Source organism: Crotalus tigris, unplaced genomic scaffold, assembly GCF_016545835.1.
Source record: "Crotalus tigris isolate CLP2741 ecotype Arizona unplaced genomic scaffold, ASM1654583v1 scf7180000024506.7606697, whole genome shotgun sequence".
Classification (NCBI taxonomy): Eukaryota; Metazoa; Chordata; class Lepidosauria; order Squamata; family Viperidae; genus Crotalus; species Crotalus tigris.
In genome coordinates this window covers 4,358,092-4,380,524 of record NW_024100678.1, presented here as the reverse complement: position 1 = coordinate 4,380,524, position 22,433 = coordinate 4,358,092, and the positions used below count along the sequence as shown (strand labels likewise).

General features: G+C 33.3%; 1 protein-coding gene across 18 annotated transcripts in view; it reads right to left on the bottom strand.

Annotated features, from left to right (window-relative positions):
* CCDC178 (coiled-coil domain containing 178) overlaps positions 1-22,433 on the bottom strand; it is a 157,925-nt gene that overhangs the window by 106,089 nt on the left and 29,403 nt on the right. For 17 of the 18 annotated variants that reach the window (XR_005555535.1, XM_039333563.1, XM_039333565.1 and 14 more), the window contains 11 exons: positions 21,156-21,376; positions 19,100-19,242; positions 16,875-17,028; positions 15,309-15,404; positions 15,023-15,159; positions 11,240-11,423; positions 9,569-9,631; positions 7,914-8,075; positions 6,803-6,916; positions 3,596-3,741; positions 2,239-2,398 (listed from right to left, as the gene is read on the bottom strand). Coding sequence is in view for 17 of the 18 variants with exons in the window: in XM_039333563.1 (XP_039189497.1) it covers positions 2,239-2,398; positions 3,596-3,741; positions 6,803-6,916; positions 7,914-8,075; positions 9,569-9,631; positions 11,240-11,423; positions 15,023-15,159; positions 15,309-15,404; positions 16,875-17,028; positions 19,100-19,242; positions 21,156-21,376 (1,580 nt within the window). In the remaining variant the exon portion in view is untranslated. The remainder of the gene's footprint in view (positions 1-2,238; positions 2,399-3,595; positions 3,742-6,802; positions 6,917-7,913; positions 8,076-9,568; positions 9,632-11,239; positions 11,424-15,022; positions 15,160-15,308; positions 15,405-16,874; positions 17,029-19,099; positions 19,243-21,155; positions 21,377-22,433) is intronic. The other variant, XM_039333575.1, reaches the window with a different exon arrangement.

Here is a 22,433-nt window from a genome sequence, read left to right as displayed (position 1 = left end):
ATTATCAATAAGAAAAGTTCCTACCTATTTTTAAGGCATGTTTGTTTTTGGCCATAATTTTGGCCAAATTCTGTTTTTAATAATTTTATTTATTTAATTTGTATAGCACCTATTTTACTGACTCTGGCCATCTTACAAGATTAAAACAAATGTATCAAATGTTCCATTATTGTTCTTGATTGACTTTTTAAATTTATTATGTAAATAATGAGAAATGATGCATTATAGGAAAGTAGTGCCATTAACCACTGAGACCACCATAGCCAGTCCATTTCATAATCTTTCAGCTTTGATTTTCAGATCCTGATACTCTGTGATCTTCTCCAATTCTCTGTCTTCTATTCTACTGTCCCCAAGTGTTGCCATATCAATTATCCATACTTTTTCCTTTTCAACCACACTTGTTGTGTGCCAAGACTTCATCAATTTATCTTTGGAAATCCCACAATATTTTAACCTGGTCATTTTGATTATTTTACAACTATTATCATTATCATCCATTGTAATATTACTTAAAATGGTATTTATTAAATTATTTCCAAGTAATAAATGTTTAGGCATCAATGAACAATTTGAAACTTCATGAGTTTGGGGGGACTCTTGCCTTATATATTGTGAAGCTTCTGAAAGATATTCCAATAAGCAGCCCTATTGCCACATTTTACACTAATTATGGCTTCTACATTTTCAAGAACAGGCCTCTGTAGAGTGTACTTCAGTGTTCTAGGCCACCAAATATAGAGTCCTTGCACAAGAAAGTTTGCAGCCAGTGAGACAATCACCACTAATCAAATGCAGTCTATGCTACTACAGTATAGTAGTTTTAGTATGCTACTACTAAAATACAAAGGAGTAATCTACAAGAAAATAAAAGTCACATTTTATTTGTGGAAATAACTAAAATACAATGGAGGCTACTGTTAACAGAATGGAAGAGATACTATTCTGTTTCCACTATAGTCTTCCCAAAAGTTCTGGAGAATATTTTTTAAGGGTTTATTACAATTATCCACTTTATCTCTGTAAAGATCTAGGATCACTTTTCATTTTTGTTCTTGTCCCAACAACTTTGTGAGCATGGGCAAGGACAGGCAAGAGGGGAAAATGACAAAAGTTGCAATGCAACACACACTCAATTCAATGACAAATGCAAGTATATAAGACACAGATTTGCTTCAATATCCCACAACACACTCTCACTAGCATGATACAACCTTGCTTATGAGGTAGATTGGTAAGAAAAAAAGTGACAAGACACAATTCATCCATTGCATAGCATGGTTCAGTAAGGGCTTAGATCTATTTGTCCATCATTTTCTGAAAAAGCTTAGGGGACCAATTTTAGATGCCAAACATAGTCTGAAAAGAAAAAATGCAAATAAAAACAACCAGGACTTTCTTTAGAAGACTATATTTCTTACTCTCTAGAATAGAAAAATGAGATATATATTTTAAAATCAGGGAATAGCTCTGTGACTGCATGTTTATGACTTGGGGAAGCTTAGATCAACCATCATCTTCATCAACTCTACTAAGCAATCTGGCTGAAATAAAAAAAAAAATCCTATGTTGGGGTTGCATATATATCCAATCTATGATCAACTTTGCACTGATACTTTTGTATGGCTTTGTATCAGCATTATACAGCCACAGAACTCATCATGTGGAAACTCACTTAGCTTATACTTGGAACTTCACATATGAAATCTAATGGTCCTCCAATTTCTCAGTTCTGTTAGTATCAGCTTATAAGGTAGACCAGACAAAAAACCAGATGAGCTAGTTTTACATTACTGTAAAGCTATATTAACAGAAACTTGCAAGTTCTGAAAAGAATATCTCTCTCCCCCACCTTTACAGCCCAAGGAAAGTAGAGAAGATTTCTTCTGAGGCCCTCCTCCTACCCACATTCTTGTTAATGAGCTCAGCTGCCTTTTCTCCAACAGTTCTCTTGATTTCATTTCTTTGCCTTATCTCTCATGGTCATTCCTATATACCATTAGTTAGAAACAAGTTAAATGAGCATGGATCTTTCATAGGAGAACTATTAATAAGAAACAAATAAGTGTCCATATTGGAAGGACATTGTGTCTTTTGGTTAATGTTTTTTCCCACAAGATGGTTCATCAGAATGCCCATATATTGTTTGATATATTTTTCTCAAAGAAATCAATTTAACTTTTGTACATATTCATTTTATCAAGAAAAATGAATCATAATAATGTAAATAGTACAAACCTTCTTAATTTTCAAATCATTTTGTCTATTCCACAGCAGCCCATCAAATATTCTGTTGTCTATCTTTATTTTTTTTTTAACAGCATCCAGCCGGGCATGGAGAAAATCAACTAATCTCTGAGTATTTTCCTCCTTGGACTTTATTTTGGTATATTTTTCTCTTTAAGGGAGAGAAAATATATCATTACTTGTATGAAAAATTACTCAGAACTATTAGGCAAACTGCTCATGCAGAAACAGTGATTGCAATCTAGTGAGATGCTTTATAAATGTGTAAGGGCAATGTGCACATACAGTTTATTGGACCATTTCCTCTTCATTAGCTCCCCAACTAAATCCAAATTTAAACACACACACACACACACAGAGTCTCCAGAGATATTTTATAGATATAGAATATAAATTTATATAATAATATAAAACCTGATTTAAACCAAGCCATATATGTACCTCAACTGGCAAACCTTTTTTTAACCACTTAAGACATTTTAAGTGAAAGTTAAGGGACTGAAGCCATAATCTTTAACAAAACATATGCACAGCTTAGCTGCTTTACAAAGTTGTCAAGTGTAACAAAACTGACGTATTCTTAACAGTACTTAAAACAGCTAGTTAGTAGCAAATAGGTTCAGATCCTGTTGACTATAGTACATGAACAAATGTTTTCCATCTTGAGCTGTCCCTATTGAATAATTAGCTTTTCTAAGGACCTTTCATTAATGCTCTTGCTCCTATCCATACATATCTGTGGTTATCCCTAGTTTCCTCGATCTTGCCAAGAAGAATTAGAAACTGAAATGATTTCATAGATATACTGCATATCTTAAGACATCCGGTGGTTTCATAGGTAATATGATGATAAAGATATAGGTGATCTTAATTATGCATTAGTCAGAGAGGACACAGTTCATATGAACCACAGTAATACTTCATTGTGTTGTTTTTCTTTTGGTTAATAAATTTGATTAAATGGTGTGTGTATGCAGTGCGTGTGTGTGTGTGTGTGTGTGTATAATGTGTGTAAGTCATATGTGTGTGTGTGTGTGTGTACACATCTATATTTCACAAAATTCATCTTTTTTGTGATCACTGGAATTTTCTAAAAGTTTTATAACTTTTATCTGGGGAAAACATTCTCGTACATATATTTTTGTATGTGTTTAAACAGCAACAATATAGCTATTCAGTTTTCTTTTCCGAGTCAAATTGTGCGCCTCTCAGAATGTCCTCTAGAGGGCTGGGGAACCTATGTAAGAAACTTGGGCAAGAGGCTGAAAGTGTGAGAAATTTTTGAAAGCTCCCATTCCACTGCTCCCAACTTAACACTTTGCATTATTTATTGGTCTGTGATTCTTACCTCAACATCACTACAGATTTTTCTATATTGTCTACCTGGTTTTCCTGTCCTTTCCTTAAAGTATTTAATTTTGCAATTTCTTTTTGTAAATGTGCAATTTCCCCATTGACTTTAGTAAATTGGCTTGAAATGCCTAAATATTTCTCCTGAAAATTAAAAAAAAGGGTTAAAAGCACAATTACATGCAATGATGCATTAAATTATTTATCCCAAAACAGAACTATTTTCATAACTGCAGCTGAAAATGTAATGCAAGTTAGGTAACATGATTTCAGTAAAGGTACACTTGTTAAATCAGAGTTATTATTTTCAAATATGTTTTATAAATAAGATAAATTCAATTTTTGGTCATTGCTCAATATGTCTTTCCTGTGCTTTTTATTATTTTTTCACATGATCAGTATATAAGAAATGATTTTCACTATCGGGAAGATTGCACAGGTGGAGCCCATCTACTTGGAAGAGATGATTCTGAAGCTACAGTACATGGAGGTCAAATCATATAGTTTGAACCCTGGGTTGGTAACCAATTTTAGTCACTGAAGCCTTGGTTTTATACTCCTTACCCTCATCATTAGTCTAACCACTGAATCAGTGGTTGTACTTTCTGAATTACCTTCAAAGGCATTCCATATTGGAGACCCCAGGCTTAACCATTAATCTCCCATTATCAATGACTGGAATTGTCCACTTAGGAAGGAATGAAACCACTTTAACATGACGTCTAAAACTCCAAACCCCTCAAAGGTGGTTCAGAAGAATAACACAATAGTAATATCACCAAGAAGTCTAATTGTACCAGGAACGGTCCACCTCCCTCCATCAAGTTCCAGACAATGGTTATCTACCATGCTGTTTCAGTCCTATGCCCAGGTTTGATTATTGGCTGAAATGGGTTCAGATAATTCATTTCGTATAGAATTCTTTGTAGCTGAAGCCCTAACATGTTCTTTAGAATCCTCCCAGAAAGCAAAATCTGGAGACTGCATAGTTATCTAATATGCTGAAATGAGAAATGGCCTCTTCAGGAGGGAACACATACCATTTCCCTCTTTCAACATAAAAGGTATCACTTCTCCCCATGAACAGTATTAATTCCTACCCAAATCACACTCTGCCAAGCCACCCAAAAGAGCCAAGTAGGGTACAGAGATTAGAGCAAATGCTAAAATATTTTAGATAAAATTAATGCAAATACATGACTTTGCGTCAGTCACTCTCTTTCTCTCAGTTCAACTTACAGGATTGTTGTTGTGGGGAAAATAGGAAGAGGGAGGAATATTAGGTCACTGCCTTAAATCACTTTTAAAGTAATAAAAGCAGGATAAAAATAGAATAGCAATTAATTTAATAATATGAACAGGGAGCTAACTATAAGAAACCTAAAAAAAATAATACCCAGAAATAAATGCAGAAACTGAAGTCTTGGAAAACAATAAATTATATGACTTTCACCAGAAAGTGCATCCCAGATTCTACATCTAAATATGACTCAACATTCAATGCAATTATTTTAAAATATTTACTTGATATAGAATTAGGAAGAATATGATGTTTCCTAACGGTGGATTCTATTTTTTTTTATAAAATTACTAATATTATTATTATTGATATTGATATTACCAGAGAGCCCATGCACATATTTGTGTGTACACCAGTTGTGCCCTTTCTTGGATCATGAGTTCTTGCACTCAGTCACTCATGCCTTGATCTTCTTGTGTTTGGATTACTGCAATGTGCTCTACATGAGGCTACCCTTGAAGAATATTTGGAAGCTACAGCTAGCATAGAATGCAGTCATGTGGACATGTAACACCACTGTTGTACAAGCTACACTGATTACCAGTTTACTTTGAGGTCCAATTCAAGGTGCCCATTATCACTTTTAAAGCCCTTTTTTGGCATGGGCCCAGACTACCTGAGGAATCATCTCACCCCAATGGTATTGGCCTGCCCAACTTATTTTATCAGAAGGGGTATGTGACAGACATTGCCGGTCAAGGAATTCCAACTAGCAGAGTCCAGGAGAAGGGCTTTTTCCATGGCTCCCACCCTCTGGGACATCGTGCCCCCTGGGGTGAGATTTGTCCCTACCCTCTTGGCCTTCCTAAAGACCCTCAAAACTTGGTTCTGTTGATTGGCCTGGGGCCCTGATGGGGGTCTTCCATGCTGAAGATAGTTAATGGACTAAGAAGAAGATCCCATTCCCACCTGATTGGTTTGTTCGAACTAATCCGTAAACATGGTAGAAGCAATGATAGTTTGCAAGGATAAAAGGATATGGATATGTGTTGCGAACAGTACTGGCATAAACTATGTTTAGTTCATTCTTTTTCTCTTATCTCCTGTTTTAATTTATATTGCTTAGTATTTGTTATTCCATTTCTGCATTTTGCCTAATTTCACTTATCAGGTAAAGGTGACAGGGTGAAGGATATCCAGATATACAATTTCCATGACTATTTTTAGATTTATTTGTGATTGCTTCCTCCCCCCATACTGTATTTTAGGATTAAATGATACAGTAATTCTCAATTTTGCCCAATTACCCCTGGGTGCAGGGGGCTTTTGTCAATGCTGCTGTTGTTCTTATTATTATTCAAAAAAGAATTAGGGACTCTAGAGTAAGATTAAAAGCACTGTTTTGATTGAATTATAGATGTGAACTCTCCTGGTTAACCACATTAACTTCTTAATCATTTACAAATATGCACAATAAAAACCAATGCAACACAACAATAATACACATAAGACATTTTATACAAAGGCTTGCAATTATAAATACATTTATATAAACACAGTATTCTTAATAATAGCCAAAATATCTCATTTGCTAACATAGACAACTACAGTAGTAAACATCTACCATAATTTACAAAAAGATGCCATCTGCTGTGCAAAGGTATAATCAGCAGGCTATTTCTATCAGAGTTGAATACTTTTTCTTCCTAGTATTGATTTTTACCTTCCTTTCTTCAAAGTCTCCCAAATATTATGAGTCAGTACTCATAATAAAGAAATAGAAGTGACTCCAACATGAATTTATATTTTATTCCATCTCAAGATTATGATTAGGTTCATTTAAGAAAGGGAAAGGAATACTGTACCACCTACAGAAAGGTTTAGATACATTCAAGTTCAGGGAGGACAAGCATCTATTTAGCATTTGAAAATAAAACTTATTAATGTTAATATTAACATATTCACCTTTTTATCATCTAATAGGCCCTGAAAATATTTCTTCTTATTTTCTAATTCATTTTTCACATTTTCCTCCTTGTCATCAAGTTCTTGAATCTTCTGATTTAATTCAGCTACTTTCTGAAAAATACAAATCAAAAAAGAGTAATGGAATCTAATCAAAATGAAGTCTCATACATTTGTTATTAAACTTCCATTAGTCATTGGCCAGATTTCTCAAATCTTTAGCAACAGTTCTACCCAATGTTCCCACTACTGAACTTTATTCATCCACAGAGTCAGTCAGTTGCTCCCTCCAGATGGTAAAAGGAAAAACACAGAAACAAGCAGTGAACTAACTGGTGACCCACTTTCATCTTCTCTTATCATTTCAAAGTATGAGGAAAAGGGGCAAAATCTGCCAGAGTGAAAACAAAATAACAAAGTTGTCCCTCAGAATGCTTGGGGAAGACGGGAGAGCCTGGCAAGTTATCATGGCTACAGGAAAGACGCAGATGGATTAGTGAAGAGTTCCCACCAATAGAATGTCATTCGCTCCACCACTTGGAGATACTGGCTGCAAAACTGAAATTGCAGTGTTTGCTCTGGAGAAAGCGGAACTAATAATTTAGCAGCTCAGATTCCTAGACCCCAATAAAATCCAGAAGTCATGGAATACAGAGGGCAGCACTGATCTCAGTGATGGACATTTTTAATTAACTGTTAGGTAACCAAACATAAAAAGTTTTATTCTTAGCATGAGGATGCCTACAATACTGGTTTTCACTAAAACATATGTACAAGATGTACAATTCCTTCCAGATTCCCAATAAACCTTTCTGTCTTTATCACATTGATTCTATTGAGTTTTATGCCTTGGGGAAGAGCTGATAGTATTACTCATTGCCATTAATGTGCCATTTTGAAAATAAAATTATTTCAGTCTCTTTTTTTGCATATCACTGAAGCCATTACAGCCACAGAGAACCAGCTATTTTACATTTAATTTCATTACTGACATGTTGATTTATTCTAAACGTCAATTTGTATCCCACTATATTCTGTGAAGGAAATGCAAAAGTACTTAACAAGCGAAGTATAATGGAGCAATGTTTCAACATGTTCTTATTTAACTTACCTCAGTAAGTTCTTTGTATATATCTTTATTTTTTTCCAGTATTTCTACTTGTTCAGCTGAAAGCAGCTCATATTTTTTTAATTTATTCTTAACTTTTTCCTGTAATTTGTCATGTTCCTTTTTCTTTCTTTCTAACTCTAATTGTAGTGCTTTAATTCTTTTCTGTTTATAAAATAAACAAAATACATTTGAACTAAAGGGAGACATCCAAAAACAGACAGTTCCATTTGTCAAAAATACATATCTCAGACAGATATTGCATGAAACAATTAATATTCACACACTGTATTTTTAAGCATACCACATTTTCATGGTAATTTTAAAAGTTTTCAACATGTATGCTTTTTAAAGTATTCCTTAAATGATGGATTCCTGTGAGCAAACTGGAAAGAATGGTAGAAAAGGCAAAAAGACTTTGAATTACAATGTCTACTAGAAATATAGAAGTTGTAGTTGAAACTGCATGATTCCTGGCAGAAAATATGCTACTATCATCATTATGTTGACAGCATACAGTATTTCTCTTTCAAGTTTCAGAAGAAAACAGTTGCTTTTCAAAAAATCATCTCTTTATAACCAGCCTGCCACAATGTTTCTTTTCTGCTGGGATCCTGGATGGAATAGTAGACAACAGAGGAAATTAGACCCTTCAGGAACCTGGAGCATCCAAATGGAATGCCGTGATTCCAATATCCAAACTGAATCATCATTTTTTTCATCATCCTGATTTTTTATCAGATGCCTATGAGACTTTCTGTCCTGTATTTAAATTCAAAGATACCTTTAAATTAGAAAACAAAAACTCTCATCCCTATATGTTTCTATTTATCTCTCATAAACAGAAGACAATTATCTGATTTTAAGATAAATTATTTGAAAAAAATTGTCTTTCTTTCAAATGAATGCATCATTATTTCACACACATTCTTAGACTGAGCCCTGGTATAAAAATATGTTCCAGATAATCCTGCTTCAAATTGAATGCATAGGGGATAGAGTGAAAAAAGAGATGTACTAAATTGCCTGTTACAAATCTAGGAATTTTGTTGCTGTCTTGTTGCTGCGCTTTAGGAAAATTTTCAACTGTGATATATGACCACCATAATAGCTGGATGGTCCTATAAATCCTGTAGAAGTCCTATGTGGAAAAAAAAACACTAATCATAAGCAGAAATGGTTGCATATTTGTAATTTGTAAATGATCTATTTCATCTTTTAATTCTGTAATCTGAAAGCTGTTCTTTTGTTAACTACTGTTTTAAAAGATATCTGGTTTTAGGGACTTAAGGGGACTTTTAAATTTACCTACAGGATAGCAAGTGAACTGCTCCTTTTTTATATGTAATTTTTTTAAAGATTGGATTAATGGTTTTTAAAAAAAGAAAGATACAATTTGATCATATGAGCATCTGGAGCTGATGGTTTCTCCCTTACCAGGCAAGAAAAGTAGACAGCCAAGAAAACAGCTTTTTATAAGTTCTTCCTTGAAGTACCTTTAGTAGAGTAAAATCATTTTAGTACTATCTATGTGTAGCTTAGCATTCAAGCAGTCTTCCCATACATCATGCCATAAATCATACAGAAGAGATGGTGTGAATAATTAAAATAATAAAAAATATATTCTGAACAAACATTTTAAAAGTTATTTTCCTTACCTGAGTCAGCTTCCAAGCACTTATTTCATCTCTAATTTGTTTTTTAATATTCTCTTCCAAATTCTATAACATAAATAAAACAATTGCAATCAATAGCAGTAGAAAAAAACACAAGAAACTACCACAAAATAAATAATTGCAAATCAGATGAAAAGGGATCAGTTGGATTGCTTTTGTAACTAACCAATTTAAGTATTCTCTTTAAAGGCCGGCTGTAGCATACTTAACTTTTGGGTCACTATTTCTACATTGTTTTAATTATTAAGGCCATATTACAGGATTGCTTTAATGAAGCATTCAAGCTGGTCCTCCTGTTTCTCCCCCCACCACACCTCCAATATGACTGACTCCAGGAAGAATATACAACTTAAAAAGAAACCAGAATGACTGTCCAGCATTTACTGGGGGAAGGGTAAGTGATATTACACAGTGTCTCAATAATGCAAGTGCAAGAACTGGTGTCCTTCTATAGGTTATCTTCCACAGATGGAACTCTTCCGTGAAAATAATTAGAGTAATTTTTCAGAGACAGTCAGTTTGGTGTAGTGGTCAGGGTGCTGGCCTAGAAACCAGGAGACTGTGAGTTTTAGTCCCACCTTAGGCACAAGCCTTAAATGGGTGACTCTGGACCAATCATTCTGTCTAAGCCTTAGGAAGCATGCAATCAAATTTTGCTTCTTTCTTTTGTAGCTACCCAAACATTTTAAAATTTGTTCTGGGGAACAAGGAGATTGGCAAATTATTTGGAACAGTATCAGAACTAGTGTAGTATTACAAAGAGAAGAAATCACTATAGTAACAAGCATCCACCTTCTTATTTATTTGTTAGATTTTATCCTGTCTTTATTATTTTATCAGAAACTCAACATACTTAATATTCCTTCTTCCTCCTGTTTTTCTCACAATAACAACCTTGTGAGGTGGGTAGGACTGAGAAAAAGTGACTGGCCCAAAGTCACACAGCTGGTTTTGATGCTTAAGGCAGGATTATAACTCATGATCTCCAGGATTCTAGGCCAGCACCTTAACCACTACACCAAACTGGCTCTTTATTTAGTTACTAACATTTCATATTGAATGTAGGATAGCTGATGGATCATACCCCAATTAAAATTATTCTAGTTTCTTTCATATGTATCATGTTATCTCTCTCCTGATTAATAGAATTTACTTTTTAATTCTATAAGAATTACGTTTTCAATTACAGAAATTTGAAATAATCAAAATCTTAGTAAAATTCAACTATAAGTCACAGGAAATCTAACATATAATTATTAGCTAGGCTAGATGCAGATTTTGACATCCTGTCAAAGTTGGATAAAGAATACAATATATTTCTTCATTAGCAATGGATGTAAAAATCTATCTGCAAATACTCTCTTGAATAGTGATGCTTGCCCCTAGATTTACCAACAGTGCATAGAAAAGAATAATGCAAAATATGGCTAAAAACTATACTAGAAAAAGTGGCCTGGCAAGCTTCTTGAACTAGAAAAAGAATCAGATATGAAGTTTTTCACAGAAATGAAATAAATATTACTGAAAACTTGTTTTTTCCAGAAAAACAATTTCTTTAAATACAAAATTGGATTAATGCAATAATATTCTATTCTGCTCAGTGCAATAATTTAATGTCTTATAATTAAATATAATTCAATAATATTAAATAACCTTGAAACGTGATTTTTCTTTAATAATGCCTTGATTCAGTTCTTCCAGTTTTGTTTTGGCGTCATCATAAGCCAATTCAGCACCATAAAGGTCTTTATTTACTTTTTTTAAATGTTCTTCCAGTCTACGAATATTTTTCTGCAAAACCTGAATTTCTGATTGGTATTCCATTTTCCTTCTTGCACTATTTAAAACAAATTTAAAAACTGCTTACAATATTAGCATTTTTAATAATTTAGAAAGGCTACATCTTTTGTTATGCTTTTATAAAGAAATGCCACAGTTTGCTTCATCTTTTATAATTGGGAGTTCACTGATATAATACAAATTTATTTTTTAAATATATTTATAGAGTAAACAAAAAAGCTGTATTTATCATTATAAATTTAACCCTTATTTGTTGTGAAGAAACTTAGAACTGTCATCTTCAAATGCTAATAAGGCTAGATATGATTATTAACTGACTGGAAGAGCTGTAGGCTAGACAGCTGAGCAAAAACATCTCAGCAGAAAGCATTTTGGTCTCATTGTCACGAAAACCATTTGTACATGAGCATGAAATTACTAGGAATTACAAAGAGTTTGCCTTCTACAGTATAACTAGAAGAGCACAAATATAGCTGAGAGATTTTATATGGCAGTGATAAAGGCATTAGATTTAAATTGTCATTAATTTGTCTTCTTAGGTTGGAAGAGACCCCTATCCAGTAAGGTGAGATGGACTATGGACTTGCTTCAGTTAGAATCTAAGACGACAAAATCTTAATTGAATCCCAAGGGAAATCCAGCCAAATTCTAATCATATTAGAGCACTGAAAGTTCAATAAGAAACTCATAGTAAAATTTTAAAGAATTTTGATTAAATTACTTCTAAACTAGGAGACTCCTTATAAATATTTAACTGAGTACCATATAGCATCAAACCTAGACCTTTGGTTTTAATTAGTTTAATAGCTGCTGGAAAATAACTGTTACTAAACTGATCTGCAAATTTAGTAATTGGAGAATACTTTGGGGGCGTTCATTAGAAGATCGCTTGTTGGAGTAGACCAGCAAGTAGAACATTGAAAACATACATCTAGATTTTCAGATGCTTGATATTTTTACCATTGATCATCCATCTAATTGGGGCATTAAAGTGATTCCTATAGAATAGCAGTACTTTTGTTCTAGAATAATTTATTTGATGGCTTTCACTAGAGCAGTAAAATGATAGAGCTTTAAGGCATCTCAGAGGCTTACTAAGTTAAAGACAAAAACTTAGGAATCAGCATAAAGTAGAACAAAAATGAGGCAGCAGGCAAGGGAAAGATGATAGCATTCTGGTTTAGGAAACATCTCAACAATATTGTTAATGTAAAAGTTGAATAAAAGTGGGGTAAGAATATAATCTTGCTTTACATTTTTGCTAGTGCAAATGGGTTTAGTTAAATGACCAAGATATTACCTTTACTTGAATAGTTGTTCTGAGGTGTAATAAAATTATTAACCTAAGAACAAAGCAGTCTATTGTTGTAGTGGCAAATTTCCCCCCAGTTGTTCTCGCAGAATAGTATTGAACCATGGTTTATACTTAACATTATGCATTAATCCCCATCACAGCATTTTTAACAAAGTATGTTTAAAAAAAGCTATACCTTAGCAAAATTATAAAGTAGTTATTGACTAACTTCACTAAACATATTCATACATAACTCAGTTTTGATCATTGTATCTTTAATCATGGTTTTCACTAATTTATTCAAAATAGACATTCTGTATTTTCCTGAATTATTTCATTGTCATTAACAAAAATGATATTACACTGTCTTCTTTTCAAATATTATGCTAACTCCTCAGATATAGAAACAAACCTTGGAAACATTTTTCTTAGATAATGGTCTAGCAAATTAGTTGCTTTCTTATGATTTCTACTTTGACATCTTGATATGCAAAGTGGCACCAATTTTAATATTAAATGACCACATCTCCCTTGTTATGCCTAACATATCTGCACATTCCTCTAAAATCTAACAGCTCCATTTCTGTTACTTTGTTCTAGGTTTCTTCTATTAAGATATAAATATTACCCATACTATCTTTTTTCAACTACCTTTTACACTTACTTATATCTTTGTAACTTCATTGAATTCCTTTGTCTCACTCTATACTATTTAGCACAATTTATTCTTGACCAGAATTTATAAAGTAGTTCTCAACTTATGACCAGTTGCTTAATGATAGTCCACATCAGAGCTACTTACAACCTTTTTTTTCAAGTTACAATGGCCACATTCATCCTGATGCTCACTTGATCACTTTGGAAGCTTGGCAACCAGCTCACCTTTATGGCCATTTGCAGTGTCCTGCAGTCATGTGACTGAAATTTGCAACATTTTTTGCTGGTTGCCAGTATTTACTTCTGGTTTCTTGCAAAAATGCCCATTGGGGAAAATGGATTCACTTAACAATCATGGCTTTTGATTAACAATGGTGGCATTTACTTAATGACCACAGCATTTATTTCATAAATGTGGCGTTCCCTTAGTAACCATAAAAAATAATTGTATCATCCAATCTGGTCACTAGATGATACAACTTCCAACTGCAATGTCTTACTACTATAATTTTGGGCTCACTTATGGTTGTAAATCAACAAGTACCTGATTCCATCATTTAAATAATCTGCTTTTTTGTAATCTGATCTGCACACTTAGAAAACATTTTTTAAAACTGTAGAATGAGTGAGTTTTCAGGGAAATTTATTAAGACATGGTAAGCTGCTTTCTTGTTTTAACGAACATATAGTATAAACATTTTCTTAGGAACACAATATACATTTAAAAAATTATTACATCACTTCCATATTTGATTAATTACTGCTTACTAAGCAAAAATAGGCTTTAATCTGCTAAAATTAATTAGTATTAATTAGCCTAAGAATTAATTAATTGCATAAAATTCTTAAATGGCCACTTCGTATTCACATTCACTGTTGCTTATTCCAAGGGGTTCATATTCTTAATTCTGAGATGAAGCAAAATTAGTCTGTTGTTACTACAGTACAGATAGTCCCCAACTTATGACCAAAATTGAGCCCAAAACTTCTGTTGCTAAGTGAGACAGTTGTTAAGTGAGCTTTGCCCCATTTTAAAACCTTTCTTGCCCAGCTGTTAAGTGAATTACTGCAGCTGTTAAATTAGTAACAGTGCTATTAAGTTAATCTGGCTTCCCCATTGACTTTGCTTGTCAGAAGGCCACAAAAGGTAATCACATGACCCCGGGACATTGCAGCCATCATAAATATGAGTTAGTTACCAAGCATCTGAATTTTGATAATGTGACCATGGAGATGCTGCAACAGCTATAAGAGTGAAAAACAGTAATAACTTGTTTTTTAAGTGCTGTTGTAACTTTGAACAGTCACTCAATGAATGAACTGTTGTAAGTCAAGAACTACCTGCATTCTCTTTGACTTCTTTTAATCTCTTTTCCCTTCCCTGCCCCATTTCATATCACCTTAGTATGGGCAAGATGGACTTTGTGTTTATGTATTAGGATGGGATAATATCATTTTTAAATTTGAAAACATTATAAATTATCAGTTTAGCATTAATACCTGAAGTTAAGCTAAATAAGATTTTAGGCAAGTTCAACAGAAATCATCTAATCTCTCCAAATAATTGACATACAACTCAAATGATTTATGTCTTCAATGAGAATAAAAAAGACTAAAAATGAAATACTGTTAAATTGGGGTTATTCAGAATGTAAGCTTTTGGGTGTTAACACAGTGCCACTTACCTCTCTCTGAATTTGTACGTAAATCCGGCATTTTCATTTTTAAGATATTGGATTTCATTTTGCAAACAAGTGAACTGCTGAAGATTGTTTGCAAGCTTATCCTTCAGTTTTTGTAGATCAGACTCTTTACTGGATTTCTACAGATAGCATATATATATCATATGAATAATTATGAAAATAAATAATTTCATATCACATGAATTGAATGGAAAAACATTATATATATATATATATATATATATATATATATATATATATATATATATATATGAATTCTAAAACTCACTGAGTTTTCCATAGTCTTCATCTCTGCAAAAAGCTCATCCATCAATTGTTTGTTTTCATTTTCTTGTCTTGAAATTTTCAACTTCAAACGCATTTCCTAATATTAAAATACATTATTTAATTTATAGAATCAACTTCAAAATTAATCTAAATTGATAGATATCACTACATCTTATGCAAATATATCACATAATCTTAACTATTCTCTGTGTGAAGGATTTCCTTTTCTCAGTTTTGAATTTCTCACCATTTAGCTTTATTGGAAGACCCCAGTTCTTGTAGATATTTTCTTTATTAATACATAATTTCTTTACATCATATATAATTTTATACATTATAACAAAAAATTTTGTTGTTGTTAATTGCGAAGTCGTGTCCGACCCATCGCGACCCCATGGACAATGTTCCTCCAGATCTTCCTGTCCTCTACCATCTTCTGGAATCCATTTAAGTTCACACCTACTGCTTCAGTGACTCCATCCAACCATCTCATTCTCTGTCGTCCCCTTCTTCTATTGCCCTCAATCTTTCCCAGCATTAGGCCCTTCTCCAGTGAGTTCTTCCTTCTCATCAGGTGGCCAAAGTATTTGAGTTTCAACTTCAATAACAAAAATTGGATGTCTGTAAATCTCCTGATCTACATTTGTCCTAAGCTAAAATGTTCCTGAAGATATAATGTTTCTCACAGAGAGTTGCTCAAGTTTCTTGGTTACTTTTATAACTCTTTTGGATCTTTCTCAGCTCTTCGAGGTCTGATATGTCTTTGAAACCCAATTGCTGAGCAATATGAATGAGGCAGTATTACTGTGCTTATGGACAAATCACATGAAACACCTCTGGTTTGCCACTGAGGAAGCAGAATGCTGGACTAGATAAGTTTATCACTTGATACAAACATATGTTTGCACCCATCTTGAATCCTGAATTGTCCTTCTTTTGTTTTACAGAAGAACACTGACAAAGTGAGAAAAATTTCTTGCAAGCAAACTGCAGAGAAAATTCTTGTCAGCTTTCTTTCGTCATGCAGCTTCTTCCTATATTACTCAGGTGAGTTCCCTCAGCTCTACAGAGCAGGAAGAAAAGGAAATAATTGTGTGTTGTTTCTCATTATTGATAGGGCATTTTAGCTAGCTAATTTCCATTCATAGGAATTTACAATATATTAATATCAAAATTATAGAGGACTAAAAGTACATTCCTGTAAATGTTTACTAGGAAGTCTCATTAATTGGGACTAATTCCTAAATAAGATTGTGTTCTTAATTATCTGTCATATATAGTAATTTAATGGCACCCATCCTGAGGAGGGATAAACAAGGTTGATGTTAACCCAAGGGAACCTGTTGGGATTTGTAGGCCCTAGGTGCTAAAACATGCTGGATACTGATTTTGGAATGTGCAAAATGGAATGTATGTGATTTTTAATTAAATATTTTCACTGTACTATGTAACACATTTATTAGTTGATTGCAAATTGCCTATGTTTTTAGTAGATATAATTGTAGGATTGCATGTGCTATTGTAGTTTTGAAATTTTCATGCTTTGCACTTAATATTTAAAACTCACTTTATCACGCCAAGAATATAAGTCAGCTTTTATATCTGCTTCTTGCTTGATTAGCTCTTCAAGGCGATTTTCATTTTCTAGTATTTCTTCCCTCAATCCATGTATTTTGTTATTGATGTCAGCATAAAACATGTCGGTTTCTTTTAACTCATCCCTAAAAAGCAGCAAGAATAAATTATCTATTTCTCCAAATAAATTAAAGATGAAGTGAATATTTATTGGTATAATTGCAGTTCTATCTATCTCTTTATAACTGCAGGTATCCTTTATACCAGGGGTCCCTAACTTTCTGGGTTGGTGGCCAAGTGGGAAAGGGAGAGGCAGGCACCTTTATGCGTGCATGCACATACACACACAAACAAATGTAGCTGCATGCGCGCGAACGGGGCTATGAGCATGCATGTTCTGCAAATGGGAATGGTAGTGCCAATGCAGAACATGCAACTCGGCTAGTGCTGGCACACAACTCAGCTAGCACCGACACGCAACTCGGCTAGTGACGGCGCACAGCTCACAGGTTGACTAGTGCCAGCGCACAGCTCACAGGTTGGCTAGCACCAGCAAAAGGCTCGTGGCTTGGCTAGCGTGAGGCTTGGGGCTCAGCTACCATTGGTGCAAGGGGGGCGAGTGCACACACATGCATGGATGCACAAGCCAGCCACTCAGGTGGCCTGATGGCCAAGAGGCCATGACCCGGTAGTGGGCTGCAGCCCATATGTTGGGGACCTCTTCCTTATATCATTAGTAAATGTAGCAACAGTACTTTCTTAACTTCTGATATCTAGCATTCATGTAAGTCTAAGCACATTGATGTAAATTTCATTCATTTCTATATGCTTTACAGCCCACAGGTTTCTACAACCTTAGCTTCTCAGTCAACTTATATTTTTGCAGGATAATAGTGTTTAACACTGTATATTGGAAACTAATAAGACAGGACAGGGAGAGCAGCAGGAACACTGGGCTTGCTCACTAACAGCAAATATAGTATGTATTTTATATTCTAAAAAGTATCCTAGAAAAATTGAGTGCAGAAGTATTTCTACATCTTAAAATATCTGCCAAGGAAGATAAATTAGCTTCTCTTCATATAATGGCGGGTAACCAATACTTAGTGATTCCTCTATCCTTCTTGTGGAGAGGATCCTACAAAATACTATTGAAAAAACCTGCAGCAAGAAAGAGCAGGAAGAAAGCCCTGTTCCCTGAGCAGAATTCTGTTCATAGTAGATGGGATCCAATCCAGACATTCATCAAAAGTTTGTTTTTACTATGGTGAGGAATTTCTGATTGTAAATTCCTTCTTTTGGTAATCTGCAATGATACACAGTTAAGGAGAACTGCTAGACACAACACTAAGATTGGGATATCTCATAGACACAGAAGTTCTGCTCCCAAGTCAGAGAACAGTTTTGTTGTAATTAGGAATATTACCTAAATTATGATTGCTATCACTGATAAAAGACACTTTCTATATAATAACTAGGATCGCCCAAAACATTCTGTGCACAAAACAATTATTTCTGGCTGGTTCATGCCTGGAATTAAGCATACATTTGAGATGTATTGGTTCATGCACTGAACAAAATTGATTCAGGGGTCTTTCAGAGAAGGGGAAAAGCTACAAAAAGCCAAAGATATTAGCTGTGGCAGATGAAGGAAGGGATGGAAGGACAAGACTGGCATGTATTTCTCTTTCTTTCTCTTCATCCCCTCAGTAGCAACCAACTTGACGTACTGGACGAATTTCCTTCATCTCCCTTCAGCTGCTGTCAATAACTCAGCATGACAAGATCCACTAGCCCACTTTCCTTATGCTCTTCCTCTCTCCTGCCCAGAGTGCAAGATAGTTTTTTTTTTATGTTCCAGAATCCATTCCTCATTCATTTCTGGCTACAAGAAAATTCCACAAGCTTTGCCTATATCACATATTAGCTTAAATTAATACCTTAATTAATCCTTACCACATTACTTCTTCTCCTCCCTTTAGCAAAAGTTCTACTATTTCTCCTATTCTTTCAAACCAACAATTTTTTGCCTGAAAAACCTTGCAGGGATTTGACCAGGCAGTCTCTGAGAATTGGACAAGATTGAATAGAAGCATATAAATATTCTTTATATAAACACAACATAGCTTTCTAAAATAATCAAGATCTGTTTCTATGTGCAGTATAAATGGAGATTGCCTGAAGAATAATTCTCTTGGAAAATTAAAATATACTTACCTAAGTTGGTTTAATGTAGTCTCATCGGCTTCTATTTGCTCAAACATATATTGTCTTTTTGTTTCACATTCTTCTTTGATTTCTTCATGCAGTTTTTGCACTTCCAAATATTTCTGATGAACAGTATCATATTGAGTTTTTGCCTTTGAAAGAAACAGAAATTAATTTACAATATAAAACTAAAAGTATAACAAGGATTGTAACAATACTCAAGGACCATAATGAAATAATGCAACCTTTTGACAAGCAAAGTCAATGGTGAAGCCAGATTCACTTAACAACCGTATCGCTAACTTAACAACTGCAGTGATTTACTGCACTGCATTGTGTATTGTGCTCAATTATGGTCATAAGAAGGGCTACCTGTACAAAGAATTTGAAAGAGTTAACTTATACTAACCTACTATGATAAAAATATCTAACATCACATTTTTATCTCACTAACATATTGTGAATTTATTATCTGAGTGTATTTGTCTGGTAAACACTAACTTCTTTTTATTTTATTTTCTGTATCCCCAAATGCTTTTCATGATTTGGAGATAAGAAATCAAATAAATAATCCAATTGCTACTGTCCAAAATAATATATGTGAGTATAGCTGTATCATCAGACTTAAAGAATTAAAAAATGCTTAATACTTCAGTTAATATTTGTTCAAACCTTTTTGCAAATAGCCAGTAACAAACAATAGTGATAAAACAATACTCATGCAATAACATTATCCAACAAATTCCACTATTATTTATCCATTTACCAGATTTTTGCATTTGTGTGATGACATTGAGATGCTCATGTTGTTATTTGTTCCCCTTTAACCTCTTCATAGACACTGATGGTATTATTACAATATTGTAATTATTATTGGTATTGGTGTTGGTATACAGATATTATTACAATACCATCAGATTCTTTTTTCCTCTTACAGACATGACTATTCATGACTGTTCAGAATCTTAGGCATTTTTTTATTTTTCTTATTTATTTACCATTGCTATTTATTTTTCTCATACATTAAATATGGATATTCATGTAGAAAATTACTTTTCTTTTCTTTTAAGATACTGATGTCTTAATAATATAATGCAGGGTTTATAAATTTCAACTCTGTGTGTGTGTTTGTGTGTGTGAGAGAAAGAGAGAGACAGAGAATGTGCATGTATGTATATGAGTAAAGCACTAATAGGGTCTTATTTGAATGGTAATCCAATTAATATGTACTTTCCAAATTAAGTAAATCCCACCCAATATTAGGAGACATAGTCCTAAACTATTTTTTATTTTGCTTTGAATGGAGCCATTACATAACGGTATTTTTTTTAAATAGGATGGAGCTACTAACAATAGAGCCAAAACAACATTTTGTTCTAGAATTTTTCCAAAATTCCGAAACTCAAGAATTCCATGGATTCAGATTCCAAACTGCACCTCAATCTTTGGAAATTAGGTTTAATATAACTAGTTTTTTAATCTGGCTGTGAGAATCTAATAATGAGGCTCATCTTTATTAAATCACTATTTATATTCATTTGTTTGTTTCACGGTGCTTGCCCATCTCACCACCACTCACCATTCTGGGCAGCAGAAAGAAAATTAAAACCAGAAAATAACAAAACAACTCTATTAATTGAAAAGGAAATTACAATCACAATTTCATATGCAAAACAAAGATTCTATTTTCTATAAGGAAGACATTATATACCAAAGTCAAAACTTGATAAGAATTAAAGGGGTAAAATCTACAGGTAACATTTTAATTTTTATAAGAAAATAATGATCAGATATAATCAATACTATTATATATTTTAATATTTAATCTTATATTGATACCTTGAACAATTGATCAAACCTATCATTGCTATAATAAAATTGTATTTTGATTTCATAAGAAGTTATATTCTTATTTTTCATTCTCATAAGAATGGGCATTGTGCTATTTTTTCACATATTTTCATGTTTAGGTATTTAGCATTATTGCTGGACACAGAAATTTAAAATGCACACGCAATAAATAAAAAATATAACAAAATATAATTAAAATATTGAACCCCTTTACCTCCTCAAATAAAGTTTTTACTTCTTTCATTGAATCATCTTCATGACATAGCTTTTCTTCCAGCAGAGGGCTGCATTTCTTCATGAAGTTTATCTGCTTTTGCATCACTGAATTGGCTGCCTCTATTTTTGTCAGTTGGTTTAGTGCATCCTGTAATTGCTCATTTTTTTCTTCAAAATGCCACTGTAATTCTATTATATCCTGCAAACATTTCTCCCATTCTGCAAAGTATAAAAGAAACTATTTCTTATAAGAAAATGATAATTATTGCTTTTAAGTTTAAATATGTAACAAGCTGCTAGATTCTAAAATATATGTACATTTCTCTTCAAAAGATAATTTTATATCATCTGTCTATAAAACAATGCTGTAATTGCATTTTCTGAAGAAAATTAATGTCCATACTGCATAGTAGTCTATGATACATTTTTTCAGTAGTACAAATAAATAAAAAGCTAAAGATTTGATTTTTTTTTCTGTTTCAATTGGTTAACTTTTTTCTGATACCATTATTAACACAGATATAAAGAATCACTCATGCTATATTGCTGGAATACTCAGATTGGTTTTTTTAAAAAATGGGCAATAGCAATTTCTAGAAAAGACAAATCTCACATTTTTGCTGATATCTGAACACAAAATGAATTATGAAGATAGCACCCCAAATGATTTCTTGTAGGTAATCAATACTATATAATAGTTCCAGAGACCACCTCTGGAGTCCATTTTGCATTATGAATAATTACCTAAATCTTGCAGAATGTATGTTTCTAGTGTTCTTGTTTTAAATGCTGTTCAATATACATAATCTTCAACAGACTTTAGAAAACAGAACATGACAAGAAAATTTTGTATATTATCCTTGTGAAATAGTGAAGGAGTCTTATTTTGACACTATTGGACAAATTTCCAGTCTCTTTTTTTTTCCTTGGAGAAGGTTGTTGAAAAAGTAATGGCAAATCAACTATATATGATTCCAAAGGATACAGATGACCTGAAAGTTTTCAGTGAGGATTCAGATCTTAATTTGGAATTATGTGTTTACTGTGTTGTTACCTATGCTGAGTCTGTTACGATAGGAAATCCCTATAATCTTGTAAATCCATTAGTGTTGTTTACTTAATGTGTTTTCTCTGTGGTCAAACCTCCAACTAATCTCAAGAAAATCTCAATGGCTCCTATAGTCACAAGTGAAGCAAAATGTCATATTAATTAAAAATGGGAATGTGCACAATTGTTCAGAGTAGAACAATACACTGCTTGACATGAACTTGATAC